This window comes from Ascaphus truei, unplaced genomic scaffold (assembly GCF_040206685.1).
Source record: "Ascaphus truei isolate aAscTru1 unplaced genomic scaffold, aAscTru1.hap1 HAP1_SCAFFOLD_1743, whole genome shotgun sequence".
NCBI classification, from domain to species: Eukaryota; Metazoa; Chordata; class Amphibia; order Anura; family Ascaphidae; genus Ascaphus; species Ascaphus truei.
The window spans coordinates 15,212-29,916 of NW_027454639.1; the positions used below are offsets into that span (position 1 = coordinate 15,212).

The 14,705-nt window shown below is 58.0% G+C and overlaps 1 protein-coding gene across 1 annotated transcript in view; it reads right to left on the minus strand.

Annotated features, from left to right (window-relative positions):
* LOC142476819 (formin-like protein 1) overlaps positions 1–14,705 on the minus strand; it is a 58,939-nt gene that overhangs the window by 13,739 nt on the left and 30,495 nt on the right. The window contains exons 2-7 of the mRNA XM_075581964.1: positions 14,006–14,089; positions 13,651–13,734; positions 6,729–6,802; positions 4,685–4,753; positions 3,920–4,063; positions 982–1,081 (exon numbers count right to left, since the gene is read on the minus strand). Coding sequence (XP_075438079.1) covers positions 982–1,081; positions 3,920–4,063; positions 4,685–4,753; positions 6,729–6,802; positions 13,651–13,734; positions 14,006–14,089 — 555 coding nt within the window. The remainder of the gene's footprint in view (positions 1–981; positions 1,082–3,919; positions 4,064–4,684; positions 4,754–6,728; positions 6,803–13,650; positions 13,735–14,005; positions 14,090–14,705) is intronic.

A 14,705-nucleotide genomic window follows, 5' to 3' on the forward strand; every position in this document is an offset into this window, starting at 1 on the left:
TGTACATTAGGTGTGCGTTTGTGAGGCATGTACATTAGGTGTGAGTGTGTGAGGCATTTACATTAGGTGTGCGTGTGTTAGGTGTGTACATTAGGTGAGCGTTTGTGAGGTGTGTACATTAGGTGTGCATAAGTGAGGCGTGTACATTAGGTGTGTATGTGTGAGGCATGTACATTAGGTGTGAGTGTGTGAGGCATTTACATTAGGTGTGCGTGTGTTAGGTGTGTACATTAGGTGAGCGTTTGTGAGGTGTGTACATTAGGTGTGCATAAGTGAGGCGTGTACATTAGGTGTGCGTGTGTGAGGCATGTACATTAGGTGTGAGTGTGTGAGGCGTGTACATTAGGTGTGCGTGTGCGAGGCGTGTACATTAGGTGTGCGTGTGTGAGGCGTGTACATCAGGAGTGCATATGTGAGGCGTGTACATTAGGTGTGCGTGTGTTAGGTGTGTACATTAGGTGTGCGTGTGTTAGGTGTGTACATTAGGTGTGCGTGTGTTAGGTGTGTACATTAGGTGTGCGTGTGTTAGGTGTGTACATTAGGTGTGCATATGTGAGGCGTGTACATTAGGTGTGCGTGTGTGAGGCGTGTACATCAGGTGTGCATATGTGAGGCGTGTACATTAGGTGTGCGTGTGTGAGGAGTGTACATTAGGTGTGCTTGTGTGAGGAGTGTACATTAGGTGTGAGTGTGTGAGGCGTGTACATTAGGTGTGCTTGTGTGAGGCGTGTACATTAGGTGTGCGTGTGTGAGGCGTGTTCATTAGGTGTGCATGTGGGTGGCGTGTACATTAGGTGTGAGTGTGTGAGGCGTGTACATTATGTGTGCGTGTGTTAGCCATGTACATTAGGTGTGCGTTTGTGAGGCGTGTACATTATGTGTGCGTGTTTGAAGCATGTACATTAGGCGTGCGTGTTTGAGGCGTGTACATTAGATGTGCATGTTCGAGGCGTGTACATACATTACACATGTGATTGGTACCTGGTAGTTCATGATCGCCCGCAGACACATGACACACACGTGTACATCTTCCTTCACGTTCCCGTGTCGTGAGTTTCGCGTCGCGCGGCTGTGTATGTATCTGTGGGGACATGGAAACCAAACCTCTAGGACTGGACAGACTCAGGGATACAGAGCCGGGCACCTCTAGGTCTGGATGGTTAATTGAACTTGGGGGGGGGGGAGGAGAGGTTATGGGGAAGTTGGGGGGGGGTTACCTGGCTGTCAGGTTCCGTGCCTGGGAGGGGGGGGGTGTGGGTGAGGGGGGTATTGGGGGGGGTTACCTGGCTGTCAGGTTCCGTGCCCGGGAGGGGGGGGGGTGTGTGGGTGAGGGGGGTATAGGAGGGGGGTTACCTGGCTGTCAGGTTCCATGCCCGGGAGGGGGGTATGTGGGTGAAAGGGGTATAGGGGGGTTACCTGGCTGTCAGGTTCTGTGCCCGGGAGGGGGGGGGGTGTGTGGGTGAGGGGGGTATAGGAGGGGGGTTACCTGGCTGTCAGGTTCCATGCCCGGGAAGGGGGGGGGGGTGTGGGTGAGAGGGGTATAGGGGGGTTACCTGGCTGTCAGGTTCCGTGCCTGGGAGGGGGGGGGTGTGGGTGAGGGGGGTATAGGGGGGTTACCTGGCTGTAAGGTTCCGTGCCTGGGAGGGGGGGGGGTGTTTGAGGGGGGTATAGGGGGGTTACCTGGCTGTCAGGTTCCCTGCCTGGGAGGGGGGGGGGTATAGGGGGGTTACCTGGCTGTAAGGTTCCGTGCCCGGGAGGGGGGGGGGTGTGGGTGAGAGGGGGGTATAGGGGGGTTACCTGGCTGTAAGGTTCCGTGCCCGGGAGGGGGGGTGTGTGGGTGAGGGGGGTATAGGGGGGTTACCTGGCTGTCAGGTTCCGTGCCCGGGTGGGGGTGTGTGGGTGAGAGCAGTGATTAGAGGGGGGGGGTGGGGGTGAGGGGGGTATAGGGGGGGTTACCTGGCTGTCAGGTTCCGTGCCTGGGAGGGGGTGTGTGGGTGAGAGGGGGGTATAGGGGGGTTACCTGGCTGTAAGGTTCCGTGCCTGGGAGGGGGTGTGTGTGGGTGAGGGGGGTATAGGGGGGTTACCTGGCTGTCAGGTTCTGTGCCTGGGAGGGGGGGGAATAGGGGGGTTACCTGGCTGTCAGGTTCCGTGCCCGGGAGGGGGTGTGTGTGGGTGAGAGGGGTATAGGGGGGTTACCTGGCTGTAAGGTTCCGTGCCCAGGAGGGGGGATGTGTGGGTGAGAGGGGTATAGGGGGGTTACCTGGCTGTCAGGTTCCGTGCCTGGGAGGGGGTGTGTGTGTGGGTGAGGGGGGTATAGGGGGGTTACCTGGCTGTCAGGTTCCGTGCCCGGGAGGGGGGTGTGTGGGTGAGAGGGGTATAGGGGGTTTACCTGGCTGTCAGGTTCCATGCCCGGGAGGGGGTGTGTGTGGGTGAGGGGGGTATAGGGGGGTTACCTGGCTGTCAGGTTCCGTGCCCTGGAGGGGTTGTGTGGGTGAGAGGGGTATAAGGGGGTTACCTGGCTGTCAGGTTCCGTGCCCTGGAGGGGGGTGTGTGGGTGAGAGGGGTATAGGGGGGTTACCTGGCTGTCAGGTTCCGTGCCCTGGAGGGGGGTGTGTGGGTGAGAGAGGTATAGGGGGGTTACCTGGCTGTCAGGTTCCGTGCCCTGGAGGGGGGTGTGTGGGTGAGAGGGGTATAGGGGGGTTACCTGGCTGTCAGGTTCCGTGCCTGGGAGGGGGGGTGTGGGTGAGAGCAGGGATTAGAGGGGTGTGTGTGTGTGGGTGAGAGGGGTATAGGGGGGGTTACCTGGCAGTCAGGTTTCGTGCCCGGGAGGGGGGGGGTGTGGGTGAGAGCAGGGACTAGAGGGGGGGGGTTACCTGGCTGTCAGGTTCCGTGCCCGGGAGGGGGGGTGTGTGGGTGAGAGCAGGGATTAGAGGGGGGGGGGGTTACCTGGCTGTCAGGTTCCGTGCCCGGGAGGGTGTGTGTGTGGGTGAGGGGGGTATAGGGGGGGGGGTTACCTGGCTGTCAGGTTCCGTGCCCGGGAGGGGGGGTGTGTGGGTGAGAGCTGGGATTAGAGGGTGGGGGGCGTGGGGGTGAGGGGGGGGGTGTGGGGGTGAGGGGGGGGTTATCTGGCTGTCAGGTTCCGTGCCCGGGAGGGGGTGTGTGTGGGTGAGGGGGGTATAGGGGGGGGTTACCTGGCTGTCAGGTTCCATGCCCGGGAGGGGGGTGTGTGGGTGAGATGGGTATAGGGGGGTTACCTGGCTGTAAGGTTCCGTGCCCGGGAGGGGGGGTGTGGGGGTGAGGGGGGTATAGGAGGGGGGTTACCTGGCTGTAAGGTTCCGTGCCCGGGAGGGGGCTGTGTGGGTGAGGGGGGTATAGGGGGGGGGGTTACCTGGCTGTCAGGTTCCGTGCCCGGGAGGGGGTGTGTGTGGGTGAGGGAGGTATAGGGGGGGGTTACCTGGCTGTCAGGTTCCGTGCCCGGGAGGGGGTGTGTGTGGGTGAGGGGGGTATAGGGGGGGGGGTTACCTGGCTGTCAGGTTCCGTGCCCGGGAGGGGGGGGGGTGTGGGGGGTATAGGGGGAGGGGTTACCTGGCTGTCAGGTTCCGTGCCCGGGAGGGGGTGTGTGTGGATGAAGGGGGTATAGGGGGGGGTGTTACCTGGCTGTCAGGTTCCGTGCCCGGGAGGAGGGGTGTGTGGGTGAGGGTGGGGTATAGGGGGGTTACCTGGCTGTCAGGTACCGTGCCTGGGAGGGGGGGGGGTGGGTGAGGGGGGGGTATAGGGGGGTTACCTGGCTGTCAGGTTCCGTGCCCGGGAGGGGGGTGTGTGGGGGTGAGAGGGGGGTATAGGGGGGTTACCTGGCTGTCAGGTTCCGTGCCCGGGAGGGGGGGGGGTGTGGGTGAGGGGGGGGGTATAGGGGGGTTACCTGGCTGTCAGGTTCCGTGCCCGGGAGGGGGGGTGGGTGGGTGAGGGGGACGCGCTGCCCTTGTTGATGTCTTCCAGGGATCTCTGAAGCGGCGTCTGTTTGTTCCTCTCCACTGTCCCATTATCAGAACTGTCTACATCCAACCTGCAGGAGGGAGAGAGACAGGGCTGGGGGGGGGGGAGAGAGGGGGGGCGGGGGGAGGGAGAGACGTAGGAGGGGGAGGGAGAGGTGGAGGAGGGGGGGAGAGAGATATGGGGGGGAAGAGGATGAGGGAGAGAAAGACAGGGAGGGGGAAGAGGAGTGGGGAGAGAGATTGGGAGGGAGGAGGGGAGAGAGACAGGGAGGGGGGAAGAGCAGAACAGGGTGAGAGAAAGGAGGAGGCAGACATAAATGAGAAGAGGGTGGGGGGGGAGAAGAAGGGGAGAGGAAGGGGAGAGAGGGGGAGGGGAGAGAGGGGGAGGGGAGAGAGGGGGAGGGGAGAGAGGGGTGGGAGGAGGACGGGAGTGGGAGGGATGGGAAGAGACAGGGGTGGGGGAGAGAAGTTAGCAATGTGCAGAATTACCCCCCCCCCTCCCTCAGCGGTGAAAGTGTTAATATGTCACAGTCCCCAAATTACGTGGCGGTGACATTATAATTGAATATGTATGTATACACACGTGTGTAAGGTCGCACGCCTCTCACACGCGTGCCCCTCACACCTGGCCCATGTGCTGCGTGGTATTAACCTGTTCGGAGCCCTGTGTCCGGTCCCCTCCCGGTACTCACGTGTAGGACAGGTATTCCACCAGCGCGTCCAGCCCCCGATTCTCCGAGCTCAGGAAGTCCTCCACCCACCTGTGACACGGGGACACATGTCACCTTCTGTCTGTCACTGTGTCACCTTCTGTGTGTGTCACGTTCTCTGTGTCACCTTCTGTCTGTCACCGTGTCACCTTCTGTCTGTCACCGTGTCACCTTCTGTCTGTCACTGTGTCACCTTCTGTCTGTCACTGTCACCTTCTGTCTGTCAGTGTGTCACCTTCTGTCTGTGTCACCTTCTGTCTGTCACTGTGTCACCTTCTGTCTTCTCAGTGTGTCACCTTCTGTCTGTGTCACCTTCTGTCTGTCACTGTGTCACCTTCTGTCTGCCACTGCGTCACCTTCTGTCTGTCACTGCGTCACCTTCTGTCTGTCACTGTGTCACCTTCTGTCTGTCAGTGTGTCACCTTCTGTCTGTCAATGTGTCACCTTCTGTCTGTGTCACCTTCTGTCTGTCACTGCGTCACCTTCTGTCTGTGTCATTGTGTCACCTTCTGTCTGTCAGTGTGTCACCTTCTGTCTGTCAGTGTGTCACCTTCTGTCTGTCAGTGTGTCACCTTCTGTCTGTCAGTGTGTCACCTTCTGTCTGTGTCACCTTCTGTCTATCAGTGTGTCACCTTCTGTCTGTGTCACCTTCTGTCTGTCAGTGTGTCACCTTCTGTCTGTCACTGTGTCACCTTCTGTCTGTCAGTGTGTCACCTTCTGTCTGTGTCACTGTGTCACATTCTATCTGTGTCACCTTCTGTCTGTGTCACCTTCTGTCTGTCACTGTGTCACCTTCTGTCTGTGTCACCTGAGTGTCACTGTGTCACCTTCTGTCTGTGTCACTTTGTCACCTTCTGTCTGTGTCACCTTCTGTCTGTGTCACTATGTCACCTTCTGTCTGTGTCACTGTGTCACTTTCTGTCTGTGTCCCCTTCTGTCTGTGTCAGTGTGTCACCTTCTGTCTGTCAGTGTGTCACCTTCTGTCTGTCACTGCATCACCTTCTGTCTGTGTCACTGTGTCACCTTCTGTCTGTCAGTGTGTCACCTTCTGTCTGTCAGTGTTTCACCTTCTGTCTGTGTCACCTTCTGTCTGTCAGTGTGTCACCTTCTGTCAGTGTGTCACCTTCTGTCAGTGTGTCACCTTCTGTCACTGTGTCACCTTCTGTCAGTGTGTCACCTTCTGTCAGTGTGTCACCTTCTGTCAGTGTGTCACCTTCTGTCAGTGTGTCACCTTCTGTCTGTCAGTGTGTCACCGTCTGTCTGTCAGTGTGTCACCGTCTGTCTGTGTCACCTTCTGTCAGTGTGTCACCTTCTGTCTGTCAGTGTGCCACCTTCTGTCTGTCAGTGTGTCACCTTCTGTCTGTGTCACCTTCTGTCTGTCAGTGTGTCACCTTCTGTCTGTGTCACGAGTGTCACTGTGTCACCTTCTGTCTGTGTCACTGTGTCACCTTCTGTCTGTGTCACCTTCTGTCTGTGTCACTGTCACTTTCTGTCTGTGTCACCTTCTGTCTGTGTCACTGTGCCGCCTACTGTGTGTCACTGTGTCACCTTCTGTCTGTGTCACCTTCTGTGTGTCACCTGAATGTCACTGTGTCACCTTCTGTCTATGTCACTGTGTCACCTTCTGTCTGTGTCAATGTGTCATCTTCTGTCTGTGTCACCTTCTGTCTGTGTCACTGTGTCACCTTCTGTCAGTGTCACGGTGTCACTGTGTCACCTTCTGTCTGTGTCACCTTCTGTCTGTGTCACTGTGTCACCTTCTGTCTGTGTCACCTTCTGTCAGTGTCACCTTCTGTCAGTGTCACCTTCTGTCAGTGTCACCTTCTGTCTGTGTCACCTTCTGACTGTGTCACCTTCTGTGTGTCACTGTGTCACCCTGCACTGAAAGGCAAATCCTTATTAGCCCATGGGCACTGAAAGGCAAATCCTTATTAGCCCATGGCTCCTTGTGACACCCTTGTTTGGGTCAGACTGTGCTGGTCTTGGAAGTGGGAGGCACAGCCTCCGAGTAGACTCCTGGGCTCACCCGATGTGATTTGTCCGTAGAGAGATTTCCAGTTCCCTCAGGACCAGTGTGGGTTCCTGATCCCGTCTCCTGAACTGAAACAAAACAATAAATACGTTCAAATAAGGACGTATTAATGCAGAATGTGTGTGTGTGTGTGTGTGTGTGTGTGTGTGTGTGTGTGTGTGTGTGTGTGTGTGTGTGTGTGTATACAGGCATTCCTCGGTTATCCGACGCAATGCGTTACTCAACATGGCGTCGGATAGCGAAACGTTGTAAAGCGAAACCCGTTTTCCCGTAGGAACACTGTTTAAATCAAACGTTCCGTTCCTGATGGCATTTTTAATGCTAAAATACACAAAATATTTTACTCAAACAATAAGATTATGCTGCACACACATACATTATGATGTAAAGATTCTATTTATTGAATCCAGAACTGTGTAATAAAACTGTTAGATATGTTTAAAGGCCTAAATACCCCACTAAACCCTCACACAGACTGATCTGGGCGATTTCCCTGACTGCAGCCTTCTGATTGACATAATGTTGCAACTTTGCAAAGCGTCGTAAGAGCGTCGGATACGCCATTTTGGAGTCGTAAAACCGGCCATAGGGATGCATTGGACAGCGTCGGATAAGCCATTCGTCGTAAAGCGAGGACTTACTGTATATATATATATATGCAGTATTCGACAAACCTATACATTTGCTCGCCCGGGCGAGTGGATTTAACATCGTGGCGAGCTCCTATTGGCCCAAGAAGCACACGTGTGGTACTAGGTGGCGAGTAGATTTTTTTGTTTGGCGAGTAGATTTTTTGGGGATTTGTCGACCACTGTGTGTGTATATATATATATATAAATACAAGGAGACATACACACGGAGATATGCATACACAGATATACACACTTGTGTGTGTGTGTATATATATATATATATATATATATATATATCTTATACTATATTAGTGAAAGCACTGTATGTTTGCCTGCCTGCCTGGATGTCCGGTGTCCCTAGGGGAAATCTCATTGGTCCCTTGGCCCGCCCCCGCACACCTCTCATTGGCCTGAGGCGGAGTGACGGGCCAAAGGACACACAGGGACACACACACACACAGGGACACACACACACACACAGGGACACACACACACACACACAGGGACACACACACACAGGGACACACACACACACGGACACACACACACACACACACACACACACACACACACACACACACACACACACACACACACACACACGGGGCTCACAGTGTTAGCAGCATCCGCGCGCACCTCCTCCTCTCCCCGTGTCTCCCCGCGCTTTCACCCCGACCCCCCCCCCTCCTCCGGCGCCGCTACAGTCAGCGGGACACACACACACACTATTATTAGCCCTTCAGCGCCCCCCCCCCCCACCCAGTGTCAGCGGCCGTGCGAGACCCCCCCTCTATATCTCCCACCTCTCCCCCCCCCCCCACACATATGCCCCCCCCCTCCCCGGCGGGGGAACAGCCAGTGGCCAGGCAGGCTGCCTCGCGGCGCCGAGTGCCCAAGATGGTGGCGCCCGGGACACAGCGGGGGAGCGGCCACAACACGCTGCCTCCCGCCTCAGATCCACGTGGGACCTGCCGGATGGGTGAGTGAGCGGCCTTCACCTCCCCTCCACCCCCCCTTCACCTCCCCTCCACCCCCCCCTCCCCTCCAGTGTCAGTGTCTCCCCGATACCCCCCCCCCCCGGCGCCGCTACAGTCAGCGGGGGAGCGAGCGAGCGAGCGCCCGGGACACAGCGGGAGAGCGGCCACAACACGCTGCCTCCCGCCTCAGATCCACGTGGGACCTGCCGGACGGGTGAGTGAGCGGCCTTCACCTCCCCTCACCCACCCCTCACCCCCCATCACCTCCCCTCACCCCCTTTCACCTCCCCTCACTCCACTTCTCCCTTCCACCCCCCTTCACCTCCCCATTTACCTCCCCCCCTCCACCCCCCCTTCACCTCCCCTCCACCCCCCCCCTTCACCCCCTCCCTTTCACCCCCCCCTTCACCTCCCTTCTACCCCCCCCTTCACCTCCCTTCCACTCCCCCCCCTTCACCTCCCCTCCACCCCCCCTTCACCTCCCCTCCACCCCCCCCTCCACCCCCCCACCTTCACCTCCCCTCCACCCCCCCTTCACCTCCCCTCCACCCCCCCTTCCCACCGCCTCCCCCCCCTTCCCACCGCCTCCCCCCCTTCCCACCGCCTCCCCCCCCTTCCCACCGCCTCCCCTCCACCTTCCCACCGCCTCCCCCCCCTTCCCACCGCCCCCCCCCTTCCCACCGCCTCCCCCCCCTTCCCACCGCCCCCCCCCCTTCCCACCGCCTCCCCCCCCTTCCCACCGCCTCCCCCCACCCCTTCCCACCGCCTCCCCCCACCCCTTCCCACCGCCTCCCCCCCCCTTCCCACCGCCTCCCCCCCTTCCCACCGCCTCCCCCCCCTTCACACCGCCTCCCCCCCCCTTCCCACCGCCTCCCACCCCCCCTTCCCACCGCCTCCCACCCCCCCTTCCCACCGCCTCCCCCCCCCTTCCCACCGCCTCCCCCCCCCTTCCCACCGCCTCCCTCCCCCCCTTCCCACCACCTCCCCCCCCTTCCCACCGCCTCCCACCCCCCTTCCCACCGCCTCCCACCCCCCTTCCCACCGCCTCCCACCCCCCTTCCCACCGCCTCCCACCCCCCTTCCCACCCCTGCCATCCCACCGCCTCCCACCCCCCGCCTTCCCACCTCCTCCCACCCCCCGCCTTCCCCCCGCCTCCCCCTTCCCACCACCTCCCCCCCTTCCCACCACCTCCCCCCCTTCCCACCACCTCCACCCTCCCCCCCTTCCCACCACCTCCCCCCTCCTCCCCCTTCCCACCACCTTCCCCTTCCCACCACCTACCCCCTCCTCCCCCTTCCCACCACCTTCCCCCTCCTCCCCCTTCCCCCTCCTCCCCCTTCCCACCACATCCCCCCTTCTCTCCCTTTCCACCACCTTCCCCCTCCTCCTCCTTCCCACCACCTCCCCCCTTCTCCCCCTTCCCACCACCTCCCCCCTTCTCCCCCTTTCCACCACCTCCCCCCTCCTCCCCCTTCCCACCACTTCTCCCCTCCCCCCCCGCTCCCCTTCCCCCCCGCTCCCCTTCCCCCCCCGCTCCCCTTCCCCCCCTCCGCTCCCCTTCACCCCCCCTCCGCTCCCCTTTCCACCCCCCCCTCCGCTCCTCTTCCCCCCCTCCACCTCTTTTTCCCCTTTCCCCTCCCACCCCCTCCCACACTTCCACCCCCTCCTCTAACCCTTCCCCCCCTCCTCTAACCCTTCCCCCCCCTCCTCTAACCCTTCCCCCCCTCCTCTAACCCTTCCCCCCCCTCCTCTAACCCTTCCCCCCCCCTCCTCTAACCCTTCCCCCCCTCCTCTAACCCTTCCCCCCCCTCCTCTAACCCTTCCCCCCCCTCCTCTAACCCTTCCCCCCCTCCTCTAACCCTTCCCCCCCCTCCTCTAACCCTTCCCCCCCCTCCTCTAACCCTTCCCCCCCCTCCTCTAACCCTTCCCCCCCCTCCTCTAACCCTTCCCCCCTCCTCCACCCCTTGCCCCCCTCCTCCACCCCTTGCCCCCCTCCTCCACCCCTTGCCCCCCTCCTCCACCCCCTCCTCCCCTTCCCGCCGCCCTTCGCCTTCATGCCCGCCTTACCGCCTCCCAACCCCCGCCTCTGCCTTTCACCCGCCCTTACTCCGGCCGCCTCTGCCTTTCACCCACCGCCTCACAGCCGCTGCACGCACTCAACAGACACCCGCCACACTCGACACATACCTGCCGCCACACACACCTGCTGCCTCCCGCCCCTACGCACCGACATCACTGACCCACCGCCTCACACCCTAGCAGGACCCCCCACTCACAGACAGCACTCACAACCCACGCACCAGCCGCCGCCTCACACCCTTGCAGGACCCCCACTCACAGACAGCACTCACAACCCACGCGCCACCCGCCGCCTCACACCCTAGCAGGACCCCCACTCACAGACAGCACTCACAACCCACGCACCACCCGCCGCCTCACACCCTAGCAGGACCCCCACTCGCACACAGCACTCACAACCCACGCGCCACCCGCCGCCTCACACCCTAGCAGGACACACGACTCAGATTTTTACATCACTTATGGCACCAAAATATACATTGTACTGTGGTGTGGTTACAATAAACCATTTTTATACAACATCGTATTACATTTTCTTCCATCTTTCTTTTCAATATTATTATCCAACCTTTACAACAAACAGTCACCTATTGTTAAACGATTTATAAATAATACTACCTATTACGCATTTACATCCCGGGCAACGCCGGGTCTCTCAGCTAGTATATATATAAATACACACACAAGTGTGTATATCTGTGTATGCATATCTCCGTGTGTATGTCTCCTTGTGGCATTGGGCAAGTGGACATCAATCACCGATATTACATTGTAAGATCATTATCACCATCTTAAGCCCGTGTCTCCCCACTGCTGGATGAAGTCTCCCCAGTGATCCCTCAGGTCCTGCGGTTACAGCCTCTCTTCTCCACGTCGCTCCCACACATTCCCTCATCCCATCCTCTCCAGCCCGTGTCTCCCCACTGCTGGATGAAGTCTCCCCAGTGATCTCCCAGGTCCTGCGGTTACAGCCTCTCTTCTCCACGTCGCTCCCACACATTCCCTCATCCCATCCTCCCCAGCACGTGTCTCCCCACTGCTGGATGAAGCCTCCCCAGTGATCCCCCAGGTCCTGTGGTTACAGCCTCTCTTCTCCACGTCGCTCCCACACATTCCTTCATCCCATCCTCCCCAGCCCGTGTCTCCCCACTGCTGGATGAAGCCTCCTCAATGATCTCCCAGGTCCTGCGGTTACAGCCTCTCTTCTCCACGTCGCTCCCACACATTCCCTCATCCCATTCTCTCCAGCCTGTGTCTCCCCACTGCTGGATGAAGCCTCCCCAGTGATCTCCCAGGTCCTGCGGTTACAGCCTCTCTTCTCCACGTCGCTCCCACACATTCCCTCATCCCATCCTCCCCAGCCCGTGTCTCCCCACTGCTGGATGAAGCCTCCCCAGTGATCTCCCAGGTCCTGCGGTTACAGCCTCTTCTCCACGTCGCTCCCACACATTCCCTCATCCCATCCTCCCCAGCCAGTGTCTCCCCACTGCTGGATGAAGCCTCCCCAGTGATCTCCCAGGTCCTGCGGTTACAGCCTCTTCTCCACGTCGCTCCCACACATTCCCTCATCCCATCCTCCCCAGCCCGTGTCTCCCCACTGCTGGATGAAGCCTCCCCAGTGATCTCCCAGGTCCTGCGGTTACAGCCTCTTCTCCACGTCGCTCCCACACATTCCCTCATCCCATCCTCCCCAGCCCGTGTCTCCCCACTGCTGGATGAAGCCTCCCCAGTGATCTCCCAGGTCCTGCGGTTACAGCCTCTTCTCCACGTCGCTCCCACACATTCCCTCATCCCATCCTCCCATATTGCTATTGGTCGTCTTAGTCTTTTCATCTCTCTTGGAATCCAGTTGAGTTCCATCTTTGTCAAACGATGGTCATTTCTTCTTGCGTTATGTCCGGCCCACCGCCATTTTAATTTCTTCCACCAGGTGATGATGTCACAAACGTTTGTTTGGTTTCGAACCCATTCATTAATTTTCCTCTCTCTCCCGGTAATACCCAGCATGCATCTCTCCATACTTCTTTGGGTAATACCCAGCATGCATCTCTCCATACTTCTTTGCATTGTCTGAAGCTTCTGAATTATCTTTCCATTTAGGGTCCAAGTGTCACATCCGTACGTGAGCGTGGGCAGGATACACGGGTTGGACATGTCCCTCTTGAGGTGCCTGTGGAAGATTCCCTTGTAATATTGTCCTGTTTCTTCCAAATGCCTCCATCCCATCTCCATTCTCCTTCTGGTTTCATTCATAAGGTTCCCCACCCATTGTTACTCGCCGGCCCAGGTAGACATGGTCTTCCACTTCTTCTAGTTCTATTTATACAGATCTTCGCAGGCTTGACATGTTTATTGAACATCACTTTGGTGTCGCTGAGATTCACATGGAGGCCACTTTCTTGCTGGCTTCGGCGAGTTCCCCGATTTGTTGGTGGAGGCCTTCTGGACTTGTGGCAAAAATAACAAATGTCATCCGCAAATCGTAAGAGACACAAATATTCACCATTTTGATTCCTTTTTCCACCTAATCTAATGTCTTGAACAATTCTACAAGTGTTGCAGTGAAAAGCTTTGGTGACACGGTGTCTCCCTGCCGCACTCCCTTCCTGATCCTGGTGACACTGTGTCTCCCTGCCACACTCCCTCGCTGATCCTAGTGACACGGTGTCTCCCTGCCGCACTCCCTCGCTGATCCTTATCTTGCTTGTATCTTCATGTAATCTAATGTGTGATACGTATTCTCAGAAATGTTCCTTATAACATCAACGTACGCTTCTTCTGCACTTTGTATTCTTCAGTCATTTAGGACCGTTGAGGTGTAGACAGCATGACGTGCTTCATCGTCATCTACGAACCCTAAGCCAAGGGGTGGATCATATTAATTTCCGCAGGAAATCACTTCTTCTACGACTTGGAGGTGGTGCATTGTGTTGTACACAGAGCAGAATCCCGCTCGTTCTCTGGGCCGGCAAAGCCCAGGGTTTGTAGCAGCCGATTAGTGAAGAGTATCTTCATAAAACTCTTCTAAGTGATTGGAAGTAGGCGGATTGTTCTGTAGTTCTTGAGGTCTTTGTCTCCTCTCTTGTGGATGAGGATAACTATGGAAATACTCCATGATATTCATATATATATATAGCTGAACCCTGTCCTTGGGGTCCACAGAATGAGACCGCGTTATAACCGGGATATGTGTGTGTGTGTGTGTGTGTGTGTATACACCCTCTCACCTTCCTGCCGACGCCTCCTGTGTCCACGTAGCTCCTCAGTTTCTGGATATACGCCGCGGGCGGATTCTTAACTTGGAAACGCCCCTGCAGAGAGAGGGGCAATCAAACCAGGTTGGAAGGGGAGTTCCTGCTCCCAGGGGTATCCTACCCTACCTATCCCCAATACCCCCGGACAGTATCTGCCCACATACTGTTTCTCCTGGCCTCACCACCACCCACGTCCTTCCCAGCGTTTGCCCAGATCCTGGTTCCCCTGGCATTACCACCACCCACATCTTACCCAGTGTTTACCCAGATCCTGGTTCCCCTGGCATTACCACCCCTCCCAAGTCCCACACACAGCGCTGGCACTCACCTGGTCACACACCAGCTCCCATTTCTTGTCCTGGTCATACTGGCGGAGCACGTTTAACTTGTCCGGGGGGAGGTTCATGGCATTCTGAGACAGAGAGGGAGAGAGGGTGTGAGGCGGAACCGAGAACTTCCCGGGCTTGGCAAGTATACACAGCCTAGAACCACCAGAGATGGGCAAGGCAAGTATACACAGCCTGGAACCACCAGAGATGGGCAAGGCAGGTATGCACAGCCTGGAACCTCCAGAGATGGGCAAGGCAAGTATACACAGCCTGGAACCTCCAGAGATGGGCAAGGCAGGTATACACAGCCTGGAACCTCCAGAGATGGGCAAGGCAGGTATACACAGCCTGGAACCTCCAGAGATGGGCAGGGAAGGTATACACAGCCTGGCACCTCCAGAGATGGGCAAGGCAGGTATGCACAGCCTGGAACCTCCAGAGATGGGCAAGGCAGGTATGCACAGCCTGGAACCTCCAGAGATGGGCAAGGCAGGTATGCACAGCCTGGAACCTCCAGAGATGGGCAAGGCAGGTATACACAGCCTGGAACCACCAGAGATGGGCAAGGCAGGTATACACAGACTGGAACCACCAGAGATGGGCACGGCAGGTATACACAGCCTGGCACCTCCAGAGACGGGCAAGGCAGGTATGCACAGCCTGGAACCTCCAGAGATGGGCAGGGCAGGTATACACAGC